Source organism: Labeo rohita, chromosome 2 (assembly GCF_022985175.1).
Source record: "Labeo rohita strain BAU-BD-2019 chromosome 2, IGBB_LRoh.1.0, whole genome shotgun sequence".
In the NCBI taxonomy this organism is placed as follows: Eukaryota; Metazoa; Chordata; class Actinopteri; order Cypriniformes; family Cyprinidae; genus Labeo; species Labeo rohita.
The window spans coordinates 14,337,030-14,361,092 of NC_066870.1; the positions used below are offsets into that span (position 1 = coordinate 14,337,030).

At 34.2% G+C, this 24,063-nt stretch overlaps 1 protein-coding gene across 1 annotated transcript in view; it reads right to left on the reverse strand.

Moving 5' to 3' along the window:
- Nucleotides 1-24,063, reverse strand: part of dpydb (dihydropyrimidine dehydrogenase b) — a 176,146-nt gene that overhangs the window by 143,618 nt on the left and 8,465 nt on the right. The window contains 2 exon segments of the mRNA XM_051126299.1: nt 8,403-8,485; nt 16,204-16,314. Of these exon segments, the coding sequence (XP_050982256.1) occupies nt 8,403-8,485; nt 16,204-16,314 (194 nt within the window).

The window sequence follows — 24,063 nt, forward strand, 5'->3', positions numbered from 1 at the left end:
TGCAGTAAAATGTGAAATCGCGATACCTTGAAAGTGGACAATACCGGCTTTTTTTGTCAAAACGTGTTTAGGGTTCAGATCGTGCTATACAGTATGTGGAGAATAAAGCACGGCACTTAGTTCTTTTTTTTTTGGTTTATCAGTTTTTGCAAATAAGCTCTTCAAATATGGATATTTTTCTTACACAAACACATCAGAAGGCCTTTATTAACCTCCTGAAGCTGTGTGGAGCACTTTTTATGACGGATGGATGCACTTTATTGGTCTTCAAAATCTCAACACCCATTCACTGCCATTATAGCTTGAAAGAGCCAGGACAACTCCGATTGTATTTGTCCAAAAGAATAAAGTCATATACACCTAGGATGGCCTGAGGGCGAGTAAATCATGGGGTAATTTTCATTCTTGGGCAAACTTATTAGGTGAAATTAAAATATTAAAAAATAGCAAATTAAAAAAAAATAAATAAAAAACTGTAATAGAATATAAATATTACTTCTAAAATAACACTGATCTCTTGTTTTAATTGTGAAATAAATCATGAATCAACAGATCATTACAAGTTTCATAATAATAATAAAAACAACAACAACAATAACACTAATAAGTGTGTGCTCATGCTAGAGCTGCATGATAATCTTATCAAATTTTACAAATGAAATACGGTGTGGCCTGAGAACACTAGTGAAAAATGTTTTGCGTTTTTCTTATTAACTCAGTTTTTTCCATTACAAATTATATAACGAGCATAACAATTTCTGAAAAGTTTAATTGAAAAATTGATTAAAATGGCCTGTTTGGAGCAAGCTGGTGCACCCTTTTTTTGCCAGAACAACTCCACAAGTTTATTTAAAACCTGATGATCATGTTCTCTAGGATGATTTGAGAATGATCCAAAGAGCATCTTGGAAGAACATCCGACCATCTGTACATGATCAATGTCACAAATTTACTTAATTGGTGACCTAGAAATAATATAGAATCAGAAATATTTCAAATTAATCTGAACTGAATTGAATGATTGTTAATTTTTAGGTTTAAATTAGATTTTACAACCCAGATTTTCACCGTGGTCTTTTTTGGATCCTACTAGCACGCTTGTTCTGGTGCAACAACACGCAGCACGCGCATTACTCAGTGCAACAAAACATGATACAATGTTAGCTCATTTCAAAACCAACGTGGGCATTAGCGAACACTGTCAAATCACCTCCTGCCTCCCACTACTACCAACTTAATCCCAAACGCTCTTCTGTGGAGATGATGAATTTATCATGTGTGTGTGGGAGGTCAACTTGGAGAGATACCCGTCAAAATCCTCACTTGTGAGGACATGTAACTCGCGGGGACCTAGTCATAATGAGGACCCCAGAGAGGTGCCAGACCTCCGCGAGAGGACACGAGGAAAGTGTCCTCTCACAGACCGGCTCTGTCATCTTAATTACTTAAACCATTTTAGATACGACCAATTAAGCCTGGCTCCGAATCAAAGGGGCCTCCTTTCAGACTAGGTGCCGGGACAGCTGCGACGAGAGGACCGTTTTAATGATCAATCCACCTTTATACACTGTGGCTCGTTTGTCAAAGAAAATACAGGAAAAGAAAAAGACGGCTTCTGTCAGGGGTGTGGTGGAGCAGAGAATTATTCCTCATTAGAGCTCATCATTTTTACAATGCAACATGTGACTTCAGTCATCTGACATCTGTGAAATCGGTTTGACAACAGACACTAAAGGCAGCTGTCGGCTTTGAGACCCTCGCTTTTATGCAGGAATGTATCATATGAAGCCAATTTCACCTTTCAGACTGTTAGTAAAAGTGAAGTGAAACTTTTGTGGCTAGGGATGGAAATTGTTAAGAATTTAATGATTCCGTTCCTGTTCCTTAACAAAACGTTAGAAGGACTTTTAAGGAATAAATACGAAGTAAAATAAATGCAATTACATTATACAAGATTGTTTTAATACTAAATGCATTTCTAATTTAATTTAAAGAAAAAAGATCATTTTAATAGTAAATTAAATACAACAGGTCTTGCAAAAAAGTGTGGAACAAGGCCGAAATATTTAGCTGGCCTTTACTATATGTTAAAGGGGTCATAGGGTGTGATTTCATGTTTTCCTTTGTCTTTGGAGTTTTACAAGCCGTTCATGCATATATAAGATCAGTAAATTTGCACAGAACAGTACAGCGCAAATATTTAAGTGTGTGCAGCACATTTTATGGAAGAGTAGCCTACAATGTCGCCTGTGCACACTATAAATTGGGGCATTTCCAACTTTGCAAGGACAGTCTGGCGCTTCTGACTCCTGTAAGTACGTTTTCATATTTAACAAATTTGCTACTGGCTATTCAAATGTGAGTTTTGAGCAGTGTACAGTAGTGCTTGTACTTACTCGATTCTACGATCACAAATGCAAAAGCGTTATGTTTAGGCGATGCAACACAACGCGTAAAGAGACAGTATAGAGTCATTATAATCAGTAATTATGTCCTCACTGGATGCAACAAATGTTTCATTTATAACGGGTTTTATTGTTTTTGTCTCGTCACTCTGGGACACAGCATCACAACATGGTAAGGGCGTAACATTTCCGTCACATTCTTGAGGTGTTCGGTCAGTCACAACGCACTGTATAGCTGGCTAATCAGAGCACACCGTGCTTTTCAGAACGATGAGCTTTGTAAAAATCGAAGTATTTCAGAAAGGCAGGACAGAGAGGAGCAGCAATAATGCACTGTATTTGGAAAATAATGTGTTTTTTGAACCTCAAACCATGTAAACAGACTGCATTATACCAAATATACAAAATAATCTTTTTAGCAACATCATATGACCCCTTTAAACAACAATACTAAAACAAACAAATAGTAATTTACACTACTGTTCAAAAGTTTAGGTTCAACAAGATATTTACTGCCTTTATTTTGACAGTACCCCAGCTAACAATTTTACGTTATAAAAACGTTCCTGTAACGTTCCCAGTAATTTATGAAAACATTATTTTTGAATGCTCTCAGAAAGTTCAAAATGTCCATTAACATTCTTGTTTGGTTCTAAGAACAGTATTTTAAAAGTTTTTAGAATGTTTCAGTCTCTTGTTATATTAATGTTCTAACGTAACTTAAAATGTTAATAGAACGTTCTATTCCCATTTATATTAATGTTCTAAGAATGTTTCCCTAATGTTCCCAGTAAGTTCTTAAAATGTTACTGCTGAAGGTTCTTAGAATGTTCAAAACGTCCAGTTTTTTTAGACATTGTATTAACATTCTTGTTCTTTTTTAGATGTTGTATTAACATTCTTGTTTGGTTCTAAAAATGTCATTCAAAATGTTTTTACAATGTTTCAGTCTCTCATTATATTAATGTTTTAAAAACATAATTTAAAACGTTCTTAGAATGTTCCATTCCCCATTATATTAATGTTCTAAGAACGTTCCCCTAATATTAGTTTTAGTTGTGTGTGTGTGTGTGTGTGTGTGGTACTCATCAAAAACGCTTTGGGAACGTTTGATTAACATTATACAAACTAAAAACTAACGTTCTGGGAACTAAGTATTAACATTAGGAGAACGTTACAATACCGTTCTAAAAAACGAAAACGAACTTTCTAGGTTACTGCAATAACGTTTTTCGATAACTTTGAGAGAACCTTTAGAGAATGTTAGCCAAAGTTAGGAGAACTTTTTTTGGTTAGCTGGGACAGCAAGTTCGACTTTAAACTTGAGATTTTTTTGAGCACCAAATCAGCATATTTGAATGATTTCTGAAAGATCATATGACACTGAAAATTAAGCTTTGTTATGACAGGAATTGAACATAGATACTTCAAACTTATAATTTCAATTTTATAAAATATCAAATATGATATTAATTTATCAAATAAAAAATAAAGTGTGTCTTTAACTAAATGTAATCTTACAAATATAAGTGTATCTACCTGACTGGTTAAGTCAACTTACAGTTGTACACTCTGTTTGATTCACTAAAACAGAACTTACTGATTAGAGTTGTTCATTCAGTAGATAGACTAGCTGTGCTGTGCGTTTATGATTTGTTGAGGCATTTTTAAAAACAGATCTCTGTTCCTAACCTCACTGATGGGACCCTTAAGGTGGGATTTGGACAGGCCAGGGTAGGATAAAGCAGTTAAAATTTTATGATTATTTTTTAAGTGAGAACAAACTAAATATAACAAAGTTTCAGCTGCCTCCATTAACTGAAAATGTCAGAAACATGTCAGGGACTATCTTTTTTTCAACTAGAATTTTAATAGAAATGTCAAGGTAGGTCCTATATAAACAATTCAGTATGATGACTAAACTGCCTTACCTCATAATCACCTAGAAAGACCTCTAGATGAAACATCACAATTTTCCTTAGTCATTTTCTGATTTATTCTGAAATCAAAGAGGATTCAAGCTGCGAGTGCTTGGATTGCTTGTGATTTCACTGACATGAAGATAAGCTGTCAAAAAAACAGTTATTTGAGCTCTAATGCAGCATCTTTGATAAGAGTTTTAAGGTATGAAAGTAGTATTTTAGTAACTTTGCTTCACTATGTGAACCAATCTGTGGTCTTTAATGAGGAGTCAACTTTCTGGCTGTTTCGTGACACTGGGAATCCAGACCTGGGGCTTCCTCTGCGCCCAACAAACAGGCCAAATAAGCCAGCTGCCTCCTGCGATGAGCACCAGAACAGTGCGCCGCTCGGACTTTCATGTTCAGCATTATTAGTGGTTATAAAACCTAAATCTTTCATCAAATCTGCCGACTGGCACTGCAGGGGAGTCTCGTTTAGAGAAGGATTAAAATCAAACCTCTGCAGGACAAAAGTGTGCATTAATGTCTCCAATATCTCTCTAGCGCTCTTTCTTCTCTCAACTCTTGGTTTTCGCTGCTGTTTTGTTTTTTATTCATGATCAGCAGATGCAATGCTGTGCTCATGCATATTCGATGCCGTGCAGAATTAAGACATATTATTCAAATGAACTCATTATGTGGTGCTATTTCAGTATACATTTGAATAGATCATTATGTTTAGCAGACAGATGTCCGAAAAATGGATCAGATGTGATCAGAACAGATTTAGGGTAAACGATCTGACTCACTTCACCTGTTGTGTCATCAATGCTAGTATTCTTTGGCTGACTGAGAAAAGCTTGTCTAGAGTTGACGCACTTCCATTTCACCATAAACTATTGTACAAACAACAAAAATTTTAGGGTTTTTTTACCATACACATAACCAACACATAAGTGTTGCTTCAGTAGGCCTGCGTTTCTCATCAAGCCATAAGGGCTGGGCAACATAGCTACAAAAATTATACATAACTTCAACAAGTTTGGTATAAAAGTTTTTTTTACACTTTACAATAAGGTCACATTAGATAACATTAGCTATTGCATCAACTAGCTATGTACAGTTGAGTTCAAAAGTTTACATACACCTTGCAGAATCTGCAAAATGTTATTTTTTTTACCAAATATGAGTGATCATATAAAACGCATGTTATTTTTTATTTAGTACTGACCTGAATAAGATATTTCACATGAAAGACTTTTACATATAGTAATAGTTGAATATATGAAAATGACCCTGATCAAAAGTTTACATACACTTGATTCTTAATACTGTGTTGTTACCTGAATGATCCACAGCTGTGTATTTTTGTTTAGTGATAGTTGTTCGTGAGTCCTTAGTTTGTCCTGAACAATTAAAAAATCCTTCAGGTCCCACAAATGCTTTGGTTTTTCAGCATCTTTTGTGTATTTGAACCCTTTCCAACAATGACTCTATGATTTTGAGATCCATATTTTCACACTGAGGACAACTAAGGGACTCATATGTAACTATTACAGAAGGTTCAAACACTCACTGATGCTTCACAAAGAAAAAGCATGCATTAAGAGCCAGGGGTGTAATCTTTTGAACAGAATGAAGATGTGTACATTTTTCTCATTTTCCCAAATATTTTCTTTTTTTTTTTTTTCATTTAGTACTGCCCTTTAGAAGCTACAGAAGATATTTACATGTTTCCCAGAAGATAAAATAAGTTAAATTTTCCCTGATCCTCAAATTCAAAAAGTTTTCACCCCCTGGCTTTTAATGCATCGTGTTTCCTTCTGAAGCATCAGTGAGTGTTTGATCCTTCTGTAATAATTGTATATGAGTCCTTCACTTCTGAAAAGATGGATCTTAAATCATACAGTCATTGGTGGAAAGGGTTCAAAGACAGAAACATGCTGAAAAATCAAAGACTTTTTGGGATCTGAAGGACTTTTCTGTAGAACAGCAGACAGTTTAACTGTTCTGGACAAACAAGGTACTCGTGAACAACTATTACTAAACAACAACAAAACAAATCATAGCAGTGGATCATTTAGGTAACAATGCAGTAATAAGAATCAAGCGTATGTGAACTTCTGAACAGGGTCATTTTTATAAATTCTATTGTTTTCTGTTGTGGACTATATGTAAACATTTGAAATGTCTTATTCAGGTCAGTACTAAATAAAAATAAATAACATGCATTTTGTATGATCCCTCCTATTTTGGAAAAATAATTAACATTTTGCAGATTCTGTAAGATGTATGTAAACATTTGACCTCAACTGTATAAATGAGCAATACATTTGTTACAGTGTTTATTAATCTTTGTTAGCGTTCATTAACTGTTCATTATTGTCCATTGTAATGTTAACTCACATTAAATAACGTTAGCATTATTTTAATAATGTATTAGTAAACATTAATTGAAATTAAGATTAAAAATGCTTCAGAAGTATTTTTCATTGTTTATGTTAACTAATGCAGTAAACTAATTTTAACTTATGTGACCTTATTGTAAAGTGTTGCCGAATTATTTTTTTTTCAACAAGAATGAATTCAACCGATCTTTTAACTAAAATGCTGAACCTTCTATTCAAGAAATCCTTGAAAAAATGTATCATGTTTCCTCAAAAATATAAAGCAGCAGGGTTTTCAACATTGATAATAATAAGACATGTTACTTGATCTGCAAATCAGAATATCAGAATGATTTCTGAAGGATCATGTAACATGGCTACTGAAAATTCAGCTTTGCATCACAGGAATAAATTACATTTTAAAATATCTAAAAAAAATACAAAAGTTATTTTAATAGTAATAATATTATGTTTTTATTGCATTTTTGCAATATCAAATATGGTGAGAAACTTCTTTCAAAAACATAAAAAGAAAAAATCCTAAGGAGCCCAAGATGACATTTAATCATTTTCATTGATATTCAATAACATAACAGTAAACAGCAACATTTATCCACACATATTTTTACTAAAACATCTTAGCATTAAAAATGCCTGAAACTTTTTTGATTGATGGCACAAATAGCTGAATAAGTTTGGAATCGATTCAAAACAAGAAAGGATTACAAAAGAAATCTACTGAGACTTCCACATAAACACTAAACTAAAATAATTTATATGATGCTGCTGAATTTTATATTGTCAGCAAAACTATCACAAATACACTGTGAATATTCATTACATCACTCAGACCTAGGCTCTGTGCAGAAAAATTATATCTGTCCCTTATATATCCTTTAATACCAGCCATAATTTATCAAATCCACACCTGGAGTGAGCCATAGAGAATTATCACAAACTATACAATCATGAAATCTAATTTACAGGAGGAGGAGATCACATTACACAGTAATTAACTAGCACAGACTGAAACACAAAGGTCAAAATGCAAACTATATACAGCTTATCGCATTTTAGTCTGAAAAAGCTCAAAAGATGTCTATTTTAAAACAACATATGAATAGATTACTCTTTATATTGATGAAGGTCGCTGTATAGCAAAAATATGGGCTCAGTGCCTATATGAGTGCAGAAATAAATAAGTTAGTGGGAAACTAAATGTATATGAATATCATTGTACTTAATAGATTTCAGTTAGGTCCCTGTTCAGCTTCTTTGCAAAGCGCAAATCTTTTTTTATCACTTACATTGTTTTTTTAAGGCTGCATACTGAAAGCTACACCAGAACACCAGCGGTCCTCATGATCAAGTATTCTGATGTTGTCTTGGGATCCCCAAAAGCATTTTCAACTAACAAATTAAACATTTACATTTTTCACTGTGCACTCAGCCTTAGCATCTCCTGCAGGGTTGAAGAGTCAAGGCAAAGCCCAAAGGGAGGCTTCCTTCCAACAAATTAATCCCTGAGAAAAGCAGAGCCGAGTGCTGCCTGTACACCCCTCTATTCCCTCAATAATGAAGAATGACTTACGCCGCTACTCGTTCTCACCTCGCCGAACGGCACGCACATGCACACGCGTTCCTTCGGCTGCCCACCCGAAACTCCTCTTTGCGTTGACTGTGACTGTTGCCATGGAGACAATGCTTACCTCAGCGCTTCCCGAAGTGCCCCACGCTCGCTCAAAGTCGTGTGCTTGATGTCATCGAAATTGTTGTCCAAATTCACACAAGACTGTGGGAGTGAAACACACAGAGACACTGGTGGGACAAAGCAGCACCTTTACTGATTTTTTTAGGGTGTATTTTAACAAAAACAATAACATTTATGTCAGTCTGTCACTTATCAATGAATTTCAGAAGGACAGCATTATAAAGGAACCTCTAGTCTATAGGCTTTTAAGCTAATTTAATGGCTAGAAGTTCACGAATGATCTGTGAAAAAAAAAAAACAATTTACAGACGAGTGTCTGTGAATATTAAGTTGCAAAAGTACCATTTAATTAGGCTTGTTCTGCGTGTCTCTGTGTGGATGACACACACACTGAACGCATACTTCTCTGCCGCCTCAACATATCTAGAACTGCTCTGAGAGTCACTTCATGAGCATTCTACCGTTTCTTGAGAGAAAAAACTCTCTCATGTCATATACAAACAGAAGCTTGAAGGTCTTCACAGCAATCTGTCAAAATAAAAGTATGGTTTAACTTGAAGAAACCGTGACAGATTTTTGTTTTTGTTTTTTTGTTTTTTGTTTTTTTTTTATGAAATGATAGTACTACTACTAATAAAGCTATTAGTAAAATATTATTTTTTAACAGAAAAAAAAATAAAATATCAGAATTTATTTAGCAGAAAAATCCACAACAGAGTGTATTTCTGGAAACAAATAAACCAATAAAATAATATATATATATATACCAAAAAACACCCCCGAGCTTAAGGGGTTAATGTGATGACAGTACTACTACTAATAAAGTTATTAGTAAAATATTATTTTTTTTACCAGAAAATATATGTATACTAAAAAACACCCCAGAGCTTAAGGGGTTAATGTAATGACAGTACTACTACTAATAAAGTTATTAGTAAAATATTATTTTTTTTACCAGAAAATATATGTATACTAAAAAACACCCCAGAGCTTAAGGGGTTAATGTGATGACAGTACTACTACTAATAAAGTTATTAGTAAAATATTATTTTTTTTACCAGAAAATATATGTATACTAAAAAACACCCCAGAGCTTAAGGGGTTAATGTAATGACAGTACTACTACTAATAAAGTTATTAGTAAAATATTATTTTTTACCATAAAAAATATACATATATATCAGAATTTATTTAGAAAAATGCACAACAGAGTGTTTCCAGAAATACAAATGAATCAATAAATAGCTATTACAGCTCTGCACAATCTGGGCCTAAATTCATTGTATTCTAAACTTAATTGGCAATCAATTGTTGAAGCTATTAAGGTGTGCTGACCCAAAAATCTTTTAAAAACCTGGGCCAAGTTTGAACCAGTAACCAGGCATCACAGCTGGCAAAGGGGCATGTCTGACTTTGACATATATATATTGCCATTATTATGTCAATATACATATATCAAAATGAAAATTATTATTGCCGGTCTTCAGTGATAATGTCAAGTTAATTTAATGTATTTGCACAAAAAAAAAAAAAAAGCAGATGATTGATTTTAATGAAATCAATTAATTAAAGATGCTTTTGATTATTAATATTTAATGAAACCATTAAAATGGAATCCAGAAAATTAATGGAAAACAGAATTTTGTAAAAATAAAACAGAATTTGAAAAAAAAAAACATATTTCATAGGGCCTTAAACATGTAATTTGTATAAACTTCTTATAAATTGCTACTTAATATTGTAAGTTTCATAATTTCTATTAATTAGACATGCTTTTTGATGAATAAAATTGTATTTAATTTGAATTTTCTTAATTACAAAACCTGTACTTGCTTTATTATTTGGAAAACAAAATAAGATATATTGAAGAATGTTGGTAACAGTTTTGCTGACTATTAAAAAAAAAAAAAAGAAAAAGAAAAAAAGGTCAATTTCTCAAAATATGTCAAAAAATGTAATACAGCTTTGGAACTTTGGAACAACACGAGTTTGAGTAAATTATTAAAGAATTGCTATTTTTGGTTTCAAGGTTGCAAGGAGAAACTCGGTGCTGTCAGTAAACTAAAAATATATACTTAATCACACGTTTGTCTGTAATTAATCATGATTAATTCCATATTAATATATGTATATTGTTATAATTTCACTTTGAATCTCCAAATGAGTGTAGAAACAACAAATATGGTATATTTTAAATCTGTTTAATGGCATTTTTTCTAAGTAGCCTCAAATTTAACCATTAATTATAGCAATTTAACATTACAGTAAAATAGAAATAGATTATTTTAAACAATTAATAGACTTTTAAAAATATAATATCACATATAAAATACAACAGTTTTGTAACAATATAAATAAAACTGATTTTATTGTTTTACAATCACTCCGACCTTTTGTTTGATTTCTTTTTTTTTAAGACGTAATCCGTAAATTTATGAACAAATTATGAACAAAAAGTCTCGCCGATAGGCATACTTCCGCCTTTGAAGAAAAAGATGGATAGAACACAGCAAATAGGTTATACAGATTAATATAATCAATTCTGTATCATGTTCTGTAAACAAAACAAATGTTGAGGAAAAACAGCTACAAATATATTCTGTGGGCTGTAGATTTGAATATGACCAGACTGAGGGATTATGCCGTTGAGTAGACTGTTCAGAGATTATCCTGCTTTTAAAGATTTACGAGTTTCTACTTTAAAACGGAAGGATTAATTGGTGCCATTTAACACTGTAACATGACATAGCTGACATTATCAGAGAGGCATTAAAGAGGATTCCCCCAGCCCCTCCCTTTTTAGGAGGCAAAGTTCAAGCTGCTTAAGCTGTTTTCTTTATTCAATAAGATAATACAGTTTCACAGAAGCCATTGTGACAACTGACTTAAGCTATTTAATGAAATTCAAAGGGATGAGCAGCCAGGAAATTCCCCCGCACATATATGTGGCTGAGGCGCCAAGAAAATAAAATCACAACATGATTGAGATTGAGGCTAACTCGATTTCACACACTGAGTTAATTTATGGCATGAGGCAGAGTTACTACATTTTATTATAACACAGATGGGTGGTGAATAAGAAAGCAATCCAGCGAGCCATCTGATATTCTGCTATAGTTCTTTTATGAACCACCACTGGATTCTGTTCTTCGGCTGGCAACCTTGTGATGTAGAAACCTCTGCCAAGACACAGATTCAGAAGAGACAAAGTCTGTTTTACAATGCACATCTTCAATTTTTCAAAACGCTGCAACAGTATGATGCTTTGATTGCCACAAGAAGAATTTGCTGGTATTACTGATACCACGCAAAAGATTTTAAAGAATATTATATGAAAGCCTCACCACATTTAAACTTCTGACTATATTTAATTTTGATTTAGAATTTGTGAGCGGTTTGGAAAAGGTGGTTTTGCCTGGAGTGAGAAGCGTTTTTTTTTTTTTGAAAGTTGAAGCATGTTTTCGCTCTCCACGATCAATCTGACACGAGCAGAACACATGTTAACAGCCCATAATACAACTGCATGTCAGCAATACAGATGGGTGGATCAATCTTGAAGTACTTCTGATACTGATTCTGTATTGAGATGAATGATCCTCATATAAAATTATCAATCTTAAGAGTTTAAGTAGTGATTTAATCATTAAAGTTTAAGTGCAAAAGAAAAACTGCATTAGCAAATAGTAGGATAGGAGCCATTTCTCCTTCTGCTTATCTGAACACAAGCATAAATGTTGAAAGATGCATGCAAAACAAATAAATGAGAAATATAACAAATGACAAATAATAAATATACATTGCCGTTCAAAAGTTTGGGCTAATTTTTTTTTTTCTTTTATTAAGGAAGGGCACATTAAATTGATCAAAAGTATGGTATAGACATGGTATATGCTGTTTAAAACATCCTATAAAATAACAGAAAATTAGAATAACAGCACATTAGAATTATTTCTGAATGATTGTGTAAACCTGTAGATAATTATTATAGAATCTTATAATTATATATTATATTATATTATATATACATACATATATTACTTTTACTCTCTGCACAACTGTATACTTTGGATTGATTTAAATAACTTTAATATTGCCTACTTTAATTGTGCAGCAAACACTAGGAATGCGTAAGTATCGGATTGGGACTCAGTATCACCAGATACTCAATATTCGATGAATCGGACCAGGGCACAAAAAAACCTGATTGGGACATCCCTAAAAATTACGGTTCAATCACTGATGTCACATGGACTATTTTAACAATGTCCTTACTATCTTACTATTGTCCTTGAATGTGGTAGTTGCGTTTCCGTCTAGGCAGGGTCAGAAAGCTCTCTAATTTTATCAAAAATATCTTATTTATGTTCGAAAGATGAACGAAGGTCTTACGGGTTTGGGACGACCTGAGGCTGAATAATTGATAACAGAATTATCATTTTTTGATGAACTAAAAATATAAAATGTTCAGTAGAAATCAGAGTATGTAAGCGGAGTGGAGTGGGAGCGGTGTAATTTTGAAAGGAGCGAGGAACATTTTTTTTTTTTAAAGCCAGAGCGTCATTGTTTTCACTCGCTCCAAGAGCGCTCCACTACCGCTCCATCACAAGGACAAATTCATGCCAACAGCCTGTAATATAATTGCATATTTAGCAAGAACTCATATGTTAAATATAGTCAGCTATCTTGATATAGATGGATCACTGAGATCAGAAAGAATGTGAAGATTATAATGACAGCAATATACATGAGCGGGAGGTTTAGTAGGATAGTTTTCGAGGAATTGGTTTGCTCTTTCTAGATACTGAATATTTTCGGATGAAAGCATGATTTAAACACAACACTTATTTACACACACAGTTTCTATCTCAATAATGAATTCAATCAAATGTAATCTTACAGCGCTGCTTCATCTGTATCAGATTTCGAATGAGCAGAAATCTGTAGGAAATGCAGCGATCCGTAGAAAAAAAATAGCTATTAAAAATAACTATTATTTTCATCCTTCGCAAACAAAATTTGCACTGAAAAAAGCAGATGATACTTTTTAATACTGACAACCATGTAATAAGCTTGATAGAAATGTGGTAGGAAAATTGTTTGCACACTAGTGGTCCAATAAGCCATAAAACTTCTCTTCTAGTATTTTATTTTGTTTTATTTTATTGTAATATATGTTATGTGATATTTCAAAACATACTGAAATACTTCAGCCGTAAATTTCCTCTGAGCGAAGGCGGAGCAGTGTTCCTGATCAGCTGAGCAAGGCAAGTATATAAAACTGCAGACCGGAGATCTCCAAAATGGGGCGGGAACTCCAAAAGTGGGCAGAACCTCCAAAATGGGGCGGGGTCTCGTCGCACAAAAACTTTCCCTATTGGCTCTGGCTTCAGCCTATTGTTACTGACTTACATTTCAAAACTAAACTTTAGAAAATAAACAGTTTGTAGTTGTTCTCAAATAAAATAAACTATGGTATATAAATAAATTTATTTTGGAGCGCCCACCCTGTTTTGGAGTTCCCGCCCCCATTTAAAGATCTCCAAGCTGCAGTTATATACCCCTCGAGCAAGGAGTGGAGCGGGGAGTGGGAAATGATCATTTAGTACTAAATGCTATTTGTCTAATAATTATGGTCCATTAATGACTTAATATATATATATATATATATATATAATTTTATATTTCTATTAATTATATTACAATTAGTGTAGTATTTAAGCTTAAATAGAGAAAAGGGTTTTAAATTCCAATGCAAATAGGCAAATCAGAGTCATTTTGTGGTCCGGAAAAAAAAAAAAATTCATTTGTAATGCCGTGGTTTACTCACTAGGTACCTGTATGGCTCTTTACTAAATATACATGTATCTACAATATTGCGGGTCATACCTGCTTACTTATTTTTAAGTTTTTCATTTGAAAAAATATTTAGAAATGATTAAACACTATATTTTTAAATGTGAAATTTAAAAAGTTAATAACTTACATCCTTTTTTAATGATATTCATATAAGTGCACACAATGAATGCAAGCAAATACTGAATTTAAACCAAGTTTAAAATGGTGCTAAAATTTTTTATCCCCTTATATGTACAGTATATACATATAAATAGATATGGAATCAAAATCGCCACCCCTCTCCCCCCAACCCAACCCCCCACTCAAAAAAAAACAAAAAAACTCGAAACTTAAAAGTTGCCAACCCTGTACTCTAGTAGAAATTAACAGCAGATAACGTGGATTTTAACGTGAAGACAAGAGATGTGTGATGAAAATGTATAAAATGTTTTAAAATGTTCTTCTCAAATATAAAAAAACATTTAAAATCAAACCCCATCTTAGATATGTAGTGTAGTCAACATACCAGACAACCACATCCTCATATTAATTGCCTTGCTACTGCGTGAAAATGTCATGTTAATAATAATAATAGAAAAAAAAATAATAATAATAAACTGAGTGTTTGTGATGGAGTCAAATCGCGTGTTTCTCCAGAGAACAGGGAACAATTGAGGAGTATGTAATAGAAAACCTGGAGTGGAGTTGGAGCGGAGCCATTACAGAATGCTTCAGTCCACTCACATATTCTTTCTTATACACACATTTTAGATAATTTTATACATGTACCTTCTGTTATATCATATAAAGCACCGTGTGTTATTTTGTGTTGTCATTTCAAATGAAAAAATACTTGACCTTGGTCAACCCTGTGTCACAGTAGACTAATCTCACAGCTTCTGTGTGGTATTAAAACTCATCTGTGTGGTAAAATGAAACATAATTACATTTCCAATTACACTGAGGCATTGTTGGGACTGGGATAACCATTGACATTTTCTCTTGAAATTATGTGTAGCATTTTCCCCTGCAAAGGATTAGTCTAATCCAACATCTTGGGGGCTTTATTATTATTAATTAGACAAAATGCTTAGTGCTGGGAATTGGTAGTATAATTTAACAGCTAATTAATATGCAAGCTCTGGAAACAAGATTTGGTATTTCATCAACACAGTCGCCACATGGTGAAAAAGCATTTAAAATGAACATTTGAATATGCTTATGAGCCTTGACTCATAGGGCTCACAGGATATGATAATAATTGAGAGGAAATTTGGAATATTTAATCCACTTGGGGGATTTGGGGGGGGGAGGGGGGCATCTGCTTATGATGCATTTTCATAATGTCTCCTTTAGGCTTTTGCTGCAGTTTTCTGATGAGTGCTAAAGAATTACTCACTGACAAATTGTAAGCAAAAGGGCAGAAGGAGTCAAAATTTGAATCTCTACAATAATTGGACAAACTAGGCGGTTGGAACTAATTATAGAATTATAATCTTCGGCCCTATTACTGCTCATCAGAGTAATATGATCACAGCTATCGTCGACATAATCATTGAATCACCACACCATAAACTACATCACAGAGTACTCATTATCATCGGTAAACTGGGACGAAGTTTGCTCTCAGAAGAGGATATAAGGGATACAGCTTCCAGGAGGTTCAGAGAACCAGCTCTAACATATCTTTAACCTCTAATTTTCATCGCGCTGAGAAGTACATTGTGACCGTAACACATTGTGACAATCAGCAGCATGTAAACATTCCACAAACAAGGAAAGACGTGTATGTTCGCAATACGGTGACAAGGGCTTTTCTTCCCATTGGCTGTTTCTTTAATATTTAATGTAAAACTCAAAGGCAGCAGTATATGTGAGAATTTTGGAAAAAGTGAGTTATTTCAGGCAGTCTGTGAGAAGAACTTGTCTTTGTTTTTGTTTTTGTTTTTGTTTACAATACTCACATCACAGCTCCTCTCTGGGTTTCTCTTCCAGTGCTTCTTCTCATTCTTCTTAGAGGCGGTGGAACGGAGATTTGCGTGGGTCTTCACCCTTGGGTTCAATGCAAGGATACTCTGAAAAACAATTTTACATAATCAAGATTGTTAAAAGTTCAAAGGTTCAGTCAATGCAAGACCATTGCTTGAATGTATAATGTATGATTTGTTCAGTCAGTGCAGAACAAATAAAGTAAACGGCAATACATTTTCAAGATATACGACCGCTGTAATGGATCTACACACACCATAACTATTATGATATGTTGTTAACTTCTGTTAAAAGTGATGCATGTTACATAATCGGACCATTACCTACAAGTAAAGAGAACAAGTATCCAGTTGGCTTAATTGCTAAATTTACACCATAACAGCCAAGTTAGTTTTCACATGTGAGAGTGTGTGTTCTATTGTTTATACACATAGGGTAAAGACCATGAGCATTTATTTTTAAATTGGAAGATATTTAGATATGTAGCATGTGCAGGATGATGGTACATGAGCCAGTGTGTTATTAAGGGAAATAAATAGAAACATTTACTCATTTAGTTACATTATTCTAGCACAAAATGTAAAATGATTCAAAGAAGTCCCCTGGCTAAATTTCGAGAGAATGTATAAAATAACTTGACTTTTATAATTCTTATTTTATATATATTATGAATGCCTAATTTTCATCATATAGACAGAGCAGCAGGAGTATTAGCCTACGGTCACTTTAAGAGCTGTACCGTTCCAATTTATTGATACACAAGGCACGCATTTTCTTTCTCAACTCTTTACATTCACTTCAGCCATAAAACATACATTTTAACGTAACTGAGTGTGTACTTGACCGCTGAAGAGCTATAAGTAGTGAAAGAGATCTGAACTGCAATCACGTATGCTGTCTGAGAGAGACAACTTTCAGTGACAGTGCATTGGGTGTGTGATAGCCAGAGATGGGTAGTAACTGTTTATATCTGGTAATCTGGATTACGTAATCAGATCCCAAAAATTAGGTACTTGTTATTAGATTAAATTACATTTTCAAATTCTCATAATCAGATTACAGTTACTTTTTATGGATTACATGATAACATATTATTTACACAATAGCAATAAATTATTCATAGTTTACTGATTCTCCCTAGTTCTTTCTTTTTTTGTTTAAATTTCCTTTCTAAAATCCAGTTTCTTCCAGTTTTGTTGACATTCACACAAAGATCAGTCATTAGTCAGGCGACCACACAGCATTTGACCACTTATTTACAAATATCATTTCAGGTTTGAGAAGTGTTTCAACATTGCATCTACTACTGATAAACACAATGGTTTTTATTTAAATGATGCCTCTGTAGGTTATTTAACCATGTATTTCTAAGTCTTTGGAAGGCTTATGTCCTTCGAACACATTATAAGGCACAAATTTAAAACATTTTTGTCATCTGATCATCTTTCACCTAATATATTTACATGAAGAACCCCTGAGATTTTCAAATAAATATTTTAATAATTTATCACATTTGCATGTTCATTCCCAGGCACCAGATGTCAATATACCATCAGATTGAATTTGGATCCCAAACTCTGACAGATGTTGTATAGCGGGTGAGAATGAAAATCGGGTTGACGTCAGTATTTGACATGACTTAATGTTGGATTTTGGTTTTGATGATGACTTAATGTTGGATTTTGGTTACACAACCTAAAAATAACAAAGTATCAATGTCAGCTGACATCGGTATCAGACATCAAATTAATGTTGACATTAGATGTTGAATTGACATTGAATTTTGGTCACCCGACGTCACAACTGAAATTTAACCAAATATCAACATCTTACGACGTTGTGTGCTTACTGGGTTGGTTCTGTGACATTGGTTAACGGTCACATGACGTGCAGGTAAATATTTCATTTTTTATTTTTTTTTAAATGATTTATTTTATGATTTAATTAATTATTAGCTTCCCATTTAACTTACAAACTCCCTGCAGTTCATTTACCTTGTAACATGATGTAATATAACGAAAAAATCATTATATTGAATCAGTGCATTCTGTCTTAAAGTGACAGCAGCCTATAAATACCTGCTGCTGTCTGTCATTTATATTCAAACAATAAAGCACATTTAATGTATATTTATTCACCATCTATCTATCTGTTTATCTATGTCTACATACATATATCCAGTATAGGGACATTACACATTGTACCTTTTGAGTGCTATATAAAAATAGTCATATTTTTTTTAATAAACATGCCAAAAGTAGCACTTCTGAAAAAAAAAAATGCCCGCAAGCCATCATGCCCTTCTACTCTCAGTCAGCTGACAGTAATACAAAAGTAACTTAATTCATTACTTTCCACAAAGAAGTATTTTTGTATTTTCTTTTGCCTAACTCAGTATTGCAAACCATTACATTTAAAAGTAGCATTACCCAACACTGGAATAATATGAAGAAAAAGCAAAGATAATCATGCAGTTGTGTTCTACAAACATGAAAGCTTTTTAAAACATTGATATGAACTACAAAGCACGCTCAAGTCAAGGTCCTTCAAAGCCATCTGTGACAACACTGATTAGAACACCAGTGCAGCGGGGCCAATAAAGAGGGGTTCGACTGAAACAGTAAAGTGTGAAATGAGAGCCATGATGGGGACCATCATCATTTGATTCAGGAGCAACCTTCATTTCAAATACGTACGGCACCTTCACGCCTGCCAGTCAAATCACCCCACCACACTCGAGGAGCTGAAGGCAGGCACCAGTGTGGGATCTTTTAATGGCAAACACAATTAACAGGCAGTTTACTGAAGGAGAAGAGAACAAGTGAGGGAGAAGCAACCATTACCATCACACTAATACCAATTTCATGCTCTTCGTAGTGTAAAAGAATACCATGTCCACAGTCATTTCACTGTGCTGAAACACTATCTGACAAAGGCCAGAACAGGAGGCCAGGAGCAAATTGAAATAAGCCACTTTGGCATTCTAGTCCACGAGCCAGGTGTCAGAAAAACCTTCACCCAAAAAGAGGACATTGACGGAAATATCTGACACAACACTTGAATGCTGTGGTGACTCTTGTGCATTATCTGTGTTAATGTTTGTCCAATTAATACCGTCATGCACCATTTCCTAAACAAATTTCAGTGTTGTGTTTTGCCATTTTATGCTACAAAACTTTCAGAAGAAATATGTTTGGAAACAAATATAGTATGATGGAGGAAACAGTCCTTACAGGCTTTCCATTTACTCTTAGAAGCATGGAGGGACAAATTATTGATAACACTATTAATATGTAGCATGTGTAAATCATTCTTATTTTTATTTAGGCTATAGAGCACTGAGCTGGAAAGGTAGGTCTTGCATGAAACTTTCATATTTTTTTATCTTTAATTATATTTTTTTTCTACTAGGGATGAGAGAATGCATCCAGTTATTTGAAAGTGACAGTACTGATCACTCATTAAAGAATTATAAACCATCAAACCTCAAAACATTTCATAAAGAGTAACAGCTGCAGAAACAAAACAGTCAGCCAGCCATTATCAAAAAATAAACAGCGACAGGCTGATTGGCTAAGGGTACTGCTTATTACATGGCTACTCACAGAATAAATATGGACATGAAATACTGATTTAAGTTGACATTCTTTTTTAGGGCTGCCCCCTAATAGTCAACTAACGATTAATCGATGAGAAGAGGTTTGGTCGACCAAAAGTTTATTAGACGCTTAGTCGCAGAAAAAAAGTTTCACAGGAAGTGGCGAAGTCATGCAGTCCGTGACAAACAGAATGTTAATGGCTAGTCTGTGTGGTAAAATAGTACATCGGGCAGGACATCCAAACACTCACCTATCATTCATCGACCTCAAATATGGCTATTCATCTGAAAGATGTATGTAGTAGAAACTTTACATGGCCGCTCAATCTAATGTTAACCTAGAAAAACCGTGCTATTTAAGTGTCTGTGCAGTGTGGATGCTGAATAGTAGCACGCTTACTTCATCACAGATGGAGGCGCCAGTGCCGTCACTTGGTCACACAGAAAAAAGTCATGCAATTTTCGAATCTCTTTCTGTAAAGACTCTACGTTTATTTTTGGGCACTCACAATAACAACGAAACATTGTGCTTTTGTAAAATAATTAAAGCATCTCGGTCTCTGTGAACCTGAGTGCAGAACTTCGAAACTCCATGTATACTTGCCTTACAGACATGAAAAATATATTTATAGAGAGTGAAATGTCTCATTTCAAATGAACCAATTAAAATAGAAAACAAACATTCCCAGATTATGTAATCCATATGAAATGTGCATACAGGCACATCACTACTGCAGAGATGACGAGTCAGTGTCGCCGACTAAACTAAGAAAGCCCTAGTTCATCAGTAAATTATTAAAACATTATTGCAGTCTCCTTGCTATTTTTCCTGGACACATTCATAATTATTATATCTACCGGTGTGCTGTGGAAAGCTTTTTTTTTTTTTTACGTGCACTTGAGTGCTTATTAGGCTATGTAGGCAATTAAAGGCTCATTTTTATGATTTATATGGATTATTAAAAAATGTGCAACTAATAGTTGACTTAAAATTAACGACTACTTGTCGACTAGAAAAAATCTTTAGTCAAGGGCAGCCCTAATTATTTTGTAACCAAGTGGTGATAAACGCAAAAAAAAGTCCACAGTCTATTGTCAATAGTGCAGCAATTTAAAGCTCACACAGAGGTCACTGTCAAACCAAGCAGGTTTCTGTGAACATTCAGTGAACATGGCAAATTCACGTGACCAACTACATGAGAACTTTTTTGCCCTCATGCCAAACGACACTTGCGAAATTTCAATAAGCACTCTTAAAGGGATAGTTCACCCAAAAATGAAAATTGACCCATGATTTACTCACCCTCAAGCCATCCTAGGTGTATGACTTTCATCAGACGAGTGCAATCAGAATTATATTAAAACAGGTCCTGGCTTTTTCAAGCTTTATAATGGCAGTGAATGGGTGGTGATATTCAATAGTCCAATAGAAGTGCAATAAAGTGCATCCATCCATAATAACAAGTTTCCAACACGGCTCCAGGGGGTTAATAAATGCCTCCTGAAGTGATCTGAATAATTTTTGTAAAAAAAAATAAAAAAAATAAATCTATATTTATCCAACAAACACACAAAACTGGAAACACAGGATTTCTGGGAGACATGTGTGTCGCGTTCTTTAATGTTCTGCCTGGAATCAAAGATAACATGATGCCAAACCTCCTCACGAAAGACAGAAAGCAGCTGTGTTAATAGCTGTGACAATGAGCGCTTATCAAGATAAACTAAATGCTGGACTTTCAAAAATATGTGTAATATGTAAAGTTCTCGTCATAGGCTTTTTTTTTTTTTTTAAAAAATATGTGAGACTAACACTATGCCTACATCCTATGTCATCCAACAGTAAGTGGAAGCTAGAGATTATGGTTTATAAGTTTTAAATATGGGTATTTTTCTTACACACACACACACACACACATACACAAACACAAATTGCTTTAGGAGGCCTTTATGACCCCCCCAGAGCCATGTGGGGCACTTTTTATTATGAATGCAGTTTATTAAAACTATTGAATATTACCACCCATTCACTGCCATTATAAAGCTTGGAAAAGCCAGGATATTTTTAAATAGAACTCTGATTGTATTCGTCTGAAAGAAGAAAGTCATATACACCTAGAATGGCTTGAGGAAGAGTAAATCATGAGGTAATTTTCATTTTGGGTAATTACAGTAGCATTAATTCTTGTTAATGAAAAGTTCTTGGAGGATATTTTTCAACAAAGTTGATAACTAAAATAACGTGAGATGTTGCCAGTTGCGTTTGTATGAAACAAGTTTTTATGCATACTATCCAACGGTACAGCTGCAGTCATGAAAGAAAGCATTTCAGTTTCATGTGTATATATGTAATATCTCACTGTTGAATAATGCGAATCAGCTCCACTTTCAAAAGAAAACACAAAACTTCTTTCATATAGCCTTTCGACATATAGTCTGTAACATTTAGTTTGGCTAGTTTAGCACAGCTTAAACAAGATGGAATTTACAATCCTAAATAACGCTGTTTAAACAAAATCATATTTTGTTTTCATTTGTTTCATGTCTCACAGGAAAGACAAAAACATTAGGTTTGCACAGTATTGTTCCCTTGCTGGGACTGACGATAACTGAGTCAGTCAAGCTACTGTTTATTTGCTATAATAGGCTCAGTCTGAAAAGCAGAAGTAATAATGAGTGAGTTAAGCCGTGTTTGACCAGTCACAGATGAACAGATTTAGAAATCTATGGCTGGCAACCTCAAAGTGGCGCACGGTCCACACACAGCCGAAAAAGAAAAAAACAAACATGTATTAATAATAAAAAAGAACAGATAATCAAGGCCAGAACAGAAACAAGCCCTGTATGTTTAGAGTGACTTAATGATTTTAGTGTGAAGGCTGTTTGTTGTAAGCAATGAAAAACATTGTGCACCTTTGCCAATTAGATCAATATTGTGTAAGGGGAAACACATCCATAAGAAGAAAAGATCTATATAAGAAGAGATCAATATCTCCTCTAAAGTCCCTCTGTGATGGTTAAACAAGCTCTAGATGGAAATCATAGTCTATTTCATGTCAAATAGGCTTTTAGTGGAACAAAGATGGAAATGAAAGTGTGGGCCCATTTTTATGACCAAACAGAGGGTCGCTCTGCGTAGTTATTGCTTTTTGTGTATTCACTTCTAAAGGTCGTAAGGTAATTGGTGAGGTATTATGGGTTTCTTTTACTAGATATATACAGTAAGCCTTCATGAGATTGAACTGTGTTGACAAGAGGGTACATCGCTTTGTTGCTTGAAATAAAACCTGTTTTAAAATGTCAGCAAGGTTCGAGTTTCTTCCGTGAGGTAGGTTTCTCTTCTCAAAATACCACAGCCGCAAGATGAAAAAAAAAAAAAAAAAAAAAGCTGTGGAATTCAACAGAATGAAATCAAAGCAGAATCGCACACTGAAGAGCAAGTATATACATTTCATTAAAACATGCCAGGCTTTGGCTAGAAAGAGAAGGCATTTTAAGCAGCATGTGATGTGCTGTGTTTCATTTCCACAGGGAGAGCTCTGGAGACTGGCTTTATCACTCTCTGCTGGTCATAGTGATCCACTGAGACAACAAATCAATACTGGCTTTTTTCCTGCCAAAGTAAGCAAAATCTGCTCCCTATCCAGAACAGTGAATATGATCAAATGATAGCAAATGATGTTGTCTGATGTCATATAAGGATTCATATAAGCCTTTCATAGGGTGTAATATACATATATACAGTATACAGTCCCATTGAAATCCATTTAAGTAAGACCATTTTGAATTTTGAATTTGCTTTCACTTATATATATATTAAGATTTTTGTTAACACTTCAGTATAGGAAACAATTCTCACTATTAACTAGATACTTATTAGCATGCCTATTATTAACATATTGGCTGTTTATTAGTACTTATAAAGCACATATCATGATAATATTCTACATCCCTAATCCTACCCAATACCTGAACGTAATAACTACTTTACTAACTAATAAAAAGCAGCAACTTAAGACTTCATTAAGGCAAATGCCATAGTTAATGATTTGTTAATAGCGGGATCGGGACCTTAAAATAAAGTGTGAAAGTGTGGGACCACCATTTGCCTCATTTGCCTCACGCAGTGCAACACATCTCTATTGCATAGAGTTGATCAGGTTGATCAGGTGATGTCCAGGGAGTATGCTGGCCATGCAAGAACTGGGATGTTTTCAGCTTCCAGGAATTGTGTACA